The sequence below is a fragment of the Tinamus guttatus genome, unplaced genomic scaffold, assembly GCF_059628265.1.
Source record: "Tinamus guttatus ecotype Peru unplaced genomic scaffold, ASM5962826v1 Tinamus_guttatus_pri_ptg000150l, whole genome shotgun sequence".
In the NCBI taxonomy this organism is placed as follows: domain Eukaryota; kingdom Metazoa; phylum Chordata; class Aves; order Tinamiformes; family Tinamidae; genus Tinamus; species Tinamus guttatus.
Window position 1 is genome coordinate 13331341 of NW_028288684.1, and position 6032 is coordinate 13337372.

Genomic DNA, 6032 nt, shown 5'->3' on the forward strand with positions numbered 1-6032 from the left:
ACAGAACTCCCAGGCAAAACAAGAACACTAACATTAGTTAAATACATTGCATCACTCCCTCATTATGAAACTGTTACGCATCATTTTTACTAATCAGAGGATATTATAAAGTATGAGTCAGAATGTCACTGATTTGCACATTACCTATATAAACAGAGCAGAGGAACGTGTTCAACGGATAGAAAGCAAAAAGGCTTAGCAGTATAACTGAGCTAGAGGACCTATTATCAGAATGAAATCCTGTTTGCTTCTCCTACTGCTGAATGTGTCGGTCTCCTCTGCTCTTCCTGTGCCTCCAGAAGCAGAAGATGAAGGAAAAACCATAGGGCTTGTGGAGGTAAATATTTTTTCAATTAATATTTTTTAATAGCCAAATTAAGTTCTAAATGAAACAGGAGAGTTTGAGAGATAACAACAATTCTTTTCATAGAATATGACTTGATATTAAAGATGCATTATTTTGCAGAAGTTTCAAGATAAAACTTTCTCGTCAATCTGGCTTTGTGACAATTATTCACCTAAAAGTCATTGAAAATTGGATAACTTTTCTTCCATTGTTGTGATATGTGATTATTTCTGTCAGTCATTATATAGAAGAAACAATAGCAATAATGAAGTAGGAGTTCTATTAACAAGACTCTTCTGGCTGTGCATAGATAGTCAAAATCAGTAACAAATTTAAATTTATGAAAGTGCTTTGAAAGTTGTGACATGATTGATTGGTATCAATAACATAGTACCATTGAATTAGACATACATTTCAGTATTTTGCTGAATAAAACCTTTCATGAAACATTGAAATGAAAAGGAAATGTATGAGAAATACCACATAGATGCATAGATGTATAGATGCAACATTTTATTGATTGGCATCAAAATAGCTGAAATTTAATAGGAAGACTTGGATTCATAAAATCATATTTAGCTGCTAAAATGTATAGCCTTATTTGCTAAACATTGACCCCCAAGTAGCAGCAACTGGTTTCACTGGGAGTCCTGGATCTGTGCAGTCTCACTGCCACTCTCTATTCCCTTTGCAAGTTTTGCCAGTGAAGCAACAGGGCACCAAAAATAAATGTGGAATTAATTACTATTAGTAAATACTAGATTTTAAGGACTTTTTTTCTCCATGTACTCCATCAGTAAAGCAAGAAATCTGGATAAAGAAAATTGTAAGTCATACCTAATCCTTGAATAAATTTCTGGAGAAAATGGACAATTCTAGGACATGGCAAAGACAGGGCATGTTATTATAGACACAGTTTAAAAATGATTAGAAAATTGAGTGCCACTGAACAGAATACTGATGAACCACAATACTCCTCTTTTTTTTTTAATTCTGCTTCAGACTTATCTACAGAATTTCTACAATCTTCAAAAAGATGAGCAGCCTCACGTAAGGCAAAAGAACAAAAACTCTCTTTCGGAAAAGCTCAAAGAAATGCAGGCATTCTTTGGATTAAAAGTGACTGGAAAACCTGATCTTAGCACTTTGGAGGTCATGAAAAAACCCAGATGTGGTGTCCCTGATATAGGGAAATACGTATTTACAGAAGGGAACCCAAAGTGGAAGAGCAATCATCTCACATACAGGTAAGATTCCCTAATTAGGTGAAAAAACATATAAAATTAATTTTCCAATTTTGTGGTCCTAAAGTAAGGTGGGTTTTGCCATATTTGGACATCCAGAATGATTACCTGATTTCTGAATGGAGACAGACTTTCTAGAGACCTAAAACAAGGCCATTGATTTTTATTTATGAATATATTTAAGTTTGTTTGTTTTGTTTTACTTTTGCACAGATTTCCAATAAATTTCTGTTTTCTTAGCACTATATAGGAACTTAACATATTGGTTTTGCTTTGAAGGATTACAAATTATACCCCACTTATGAGACGAGCTGATGTAGACGAAGCAATCCAGAAAGCTTTCAGTGTTTGGAGCAATGTCTCACCACTCACTTTCCAGAAGATTGAAGAGTTTGAAGACAAAGTAGCAGATATAATGATCTCTTTTGTTGTCAGAGGTAATAACATTGTTTTTATCCACAAAAAGTTAGCCGCCTGCAATGAGGTAAATAGTTTAGAATCCTAATTCGTTTCCTTTCTTTTTCCTTTTTTTTTTTTTTCATTTTAGATCATGGAGACAACTCTCCTTTTGATGGCCCCAATGGGCAGTTGGCTCATGCTTTTCAGCCCGGTGATGACATTGGTGGAGATGTGCACCTTGATAATGAGGAATCCTGGACAAAAGATGGAAGAGGTAGGGACTTTTTAGGTATTTAGACAGTTTTGCTTCATACAGTCTTTGTTCATGTAATACTTAGTTCATGAAACTGATTTTTAGGTAAAAGCAGAAGGTATTGTCCTTTTTAATTGTTTGATTCCATCTCCTCCAGAGATTTCTTCATATATTCTGATAAAAGACATATTTAAATCATAGTGGTTTATAACAGCATATAAATTAGTACTTAAAAATACTCTTTTCTCCCCCTTCAAATAAAGCCTAAACTTGATTACAGGAAGATCTGAATTTTAAAGTTCTTGGATCAATTTCCGTATCTTTCTTAACCAAGCCCTTCAAAGGCCAGTGCTAACTAGGCTGTTTGTACATCAGCAAAGCTGCTTTCAGTGTTTATCACGAAAAAAGAAAAAAAAAAGTCTATTGGATGCTTGAACTGCCACATACATCAGTAAACCAATTTTTGATCCTAAGCAGTCTAAATAATAAGAAGGGAAATAGGCTTTGTGTTAAGACACAAGTACGATAGTCAAAGGGCAAAGAGACCATAATTAATGCCTGATGTTCCCTGAGTACTCATACAGCTCTTCTCTTACAATATCCTTTTCAGTTGTAATGTTACGAACAATACTTACTGTCTCTCTTCTACTTGTTGGCTGTTTGGGGAAGATGCATAAGAGTGTTTCCTATTTAGAAAACTGTGCTGTAGACTAAAATAGATTTTTTCTGTTCCATATGGTTTTTATTTCACAGGATATAACTTGTTCATTGTTGTTGCTCATGAGCTTGGCCATTCATTGGGTTTGTCTCATTCCACTGACCCTGGAGCACTGATGTATCCTACTTACTCCTATACTGACCCTAAGGAATTTCATCTTCCACAGGATGACATTAATGGCATTCAAGCCATCTATGGTAAGAAAAGTAAACATCTTGGTTAATATGTCTGTTTGGGACAGCTGGTAATCAGTAATGAAGGTCTGTTTAAAATAAGGAAAAGAAGAAGGAAAAGTCCACAAGGCTAATTTTATCTGAAATCCAATTCTGCAAAAATCTCATTCTGGAAGAGAGAAATAGCTTTACACAACAGTTTTTAGCAATGTTAAGAGTCTGACTTTAAATGACAAACCCTCCTTTTAAAACTATGTTGCCTATAATTCTCTGTAAAATATTCTTCATTGATCTTCCTATAGGAAAGTCTAACGCCCCAGTACAGCCTACAGGACCCACAACTCCCCAAGCCTGTGATCCTAATTTGACATTTGATGCTATTACTACACTGCGTGGAGAAATGATGTTCTTCAAGGGCAGGTAACAGTACATTCTAATAACAAGGCAACAGGATTCATATATTCCTTAACAATGTCTTCATGTGACCCATAACATTATTTTTCTGCTAGACCCAAGTAAAAAAGCTGGAATAGAACTGAAAACACCAGTATATGGAAAGATTTCTGTTATGTGACAACTGAAGACAACTCTCAAACTTACTGCTATACAGAGAAATAAAAGAGCTCATATTTGTCTTGCCTGATTTTGGCACTTAACTGAGATGCTAAACTTAAAAGTGCAGTTACCCTTAATTTTCTTTATACTCATCAGAGAGGAATATTCATATCCAGAAGATATTTATGAACTTAGACAGAGTAAATCACCATGTAAAGATATCTGTCTCCATCCCATCATACTTCAGAAGCTATAATCATTGTTTTACATTTATGATAGTGGTGAAACTATTTCAATATATACATATTATTTAAACCAGATACATCCTGCGCAAGCATCCTCAGAGGACAGAGACAGAACTCAACTTTATCTCCCTGTTTTGGCCAAAGTTGCCTTCAGGAATTCAAGCCGCCTATGAAAATGTCGAAAGGGATGAAGTTTTACTTTTTAAAGGTAAAAGAATCTGAGAATTTCTACATTAAAAAAAAAAAAGCTCCTTGAAAACTGTGCAGTTACAGGAATATAAAAGAGCCATTATTTTCAATTCATCTAAAGCACAATTGAATGATGCTTAATTAAATGACATGGTTATATTTTTCAGAGGATAAATATTGGGTTCTCAGAGGTTATGACATTGCACATGGCTATCCTAAACCAATCTATCATTTTGGATTCCCAAAGACTGTTAAAAGAGTTAATGCAGCTTACAGTGATGAAGCCACAGGAAAAACATACTTCTTTACAGCTGGCAGATACTGGAGGTAAGTTTTAATGTTCAGCTACCATAAAGTGTATTTTCTCCCTGAGGACAGATTTATTATTATAAATTGAAAATGTGATAATGTCTAAGTCAGGTAGACCCAGAACTCCAAAAAAGAAGATTCAGTGGAAGTTTAAGCACTATTTTGTTAGATATTATTTGTTAGGAAATATCAACTTTTCTATGGAATGTTTTGACATTCATTAGATTAATGGGAAGATATAAATGAATTCCTCGCTACCGAGTGAACCATCTGCCTACTAAAAGAACTATCTTCTACTAAATTATACACTCAATCTCTACAACAGTGCAGCTTTTCTGGGACCATTATGATAGTGTACACTTCACATTCACATCTCAAACAAAATAAACTGCTAATAAAAAGGCTGTAATTGAATTTCACAGTGAACAGTCAAGTTATATATTGTCTGTGATTGTACAGGTGGCAATATTTATAATTTATGAAAATCTCATGATAAATTTCAGGCAATAATTTTGTTTAATAAGTGAATGACTGTGTGCATTAATAAGTGCATTAATAGAACTATGTTTCAGGACTGTATTACAGTCTTTCTGTTCCCACACTCTGTGCCTTGCTTTTATGCTGAACTGAATATTTGATATCTAGTAACAGAAAATCATTTAACATGCGTTTGATTTACAAGGCTCTAGATAGGCCAGAAATGTAGGAATATTTATCTAACCTAAGCTCCCAAGACCCTTGAAAGCCTTTGTTACAATCTCCACTGAAGATAGGATTTTCAAATTTGAAGAAAATTATAACAGGTGAACATTAATACATAGTAAGGAAAACCAAAAAGCTAGTTTAGCTTACCTTTATCAGATATTTTAGTTAGAGTTTATATGTCTGAAATCTCTTAGGATTTCTAAAATATTTCCTTTATATTTCTTGTGTTAAGATATGATGAAAACAAAAGATCCATGGATCATGGCTATCCCAGAAAAATAGCTTCAGACTTTGGAAAAATTGGCAGAGTTGATGCTGTTTTCCAGAAAGATGGTAAGTAAAACATATCTTTAACGTGGTCTTGCTTGAATATTTGGGTTTCAAAAAAGAAGAAAGTTTCTGTTAATAGATGCAAATCTATTGAGATGAAAATAAAAAATAGTAAGTATACATAGATTGCTTATGTTGATTTTTTTTCAAAGTACTATGAATATAATTCATTTCAATTTTATTTGCAGGCTATATCTACTTTTTCCATGGAACAACTCAGTTCCAGTTTGATCCTCGTGTCAAAAGGATTGTCAGAAAAATGAAGAGCAACAGCTGGTTTGATTGCTAATTGCAATTGCTTTTGCATATGTATATTATACATTTTTTTATATGATGAATTTTACAGCATTTCATGTCAGTGCTTTTCTGCCAGATTTTTTGGAATTATGATCTTAATATTATTATTTTATATTATATAATATATTAATATTATTATTTTTTTCAAGTGCAGTTATATAATTTATTATATTTAATTTGCTATATTAAAGCTTATGAATAAACTATACTTGACATACTATTGTATCTATGCTTTCTGATTTGCACTACTGCTCAAGAGTCAAGCCTAG

General features: G+C 33.4%; 1 protein-coding gene across 1 annotated transcript; it reads left to right on the plus strand.

Annotated features, from left to right (window-relative positions):
• The first annotated feature begins 229 nt into the window (after window positions 1-229).
• On the plus strand, window positions 230-5813 carry LOC104571780 (interstitial collagenase). Its single transcript, XM_010218907.2, has 10 exons — window positions 230-337; window positions 1349-1593; window positions 1870-2027; window positions 2138-2263; window positions 2996-3157; window positions 3436-3553; window positions 4008-4141; window positions 4290-4449; window positions 5369-5469; window positions 5655-5813. Exons 1-10 carry the CDS (start codon window positions 233-235, stop codon window positions 5753-5755), a joined length of 1410 nt encoding a protein of 469 aa, XP_010217209.2. The 5' UTR covers window positions 230-232; the 3' UTR covers window positions 5756-5813.
• The last annotated feature ends 219 nt before the right edge of the window (window positions 5814-6032 follow it).

Bases quoted from the DNA above. Each gene is read 5' to 3' on its own strand.
- LOC104571780 (XM_010218907.2), top strand. From the start codon at position 233: ATGAAATCCTGTTTGCTTCTCCTACTGCTGAATGTGTCGGTCTCCTCT. The intron at 2,028-2,137 runs GTAATAACATTG...TTTTCATTTTAG, and splicing joins GATCTCTTTTGTTGTCAGAG to ATCATGGAGACAACTCTCCT. The intron at 3,158-3,435 runs GTAAGAAAAGTA...ATCTTCCTATAG, and splicing joins TGGCATTCAAGCCATCTATG to GAAAGTCTAACGCCCCAGTA.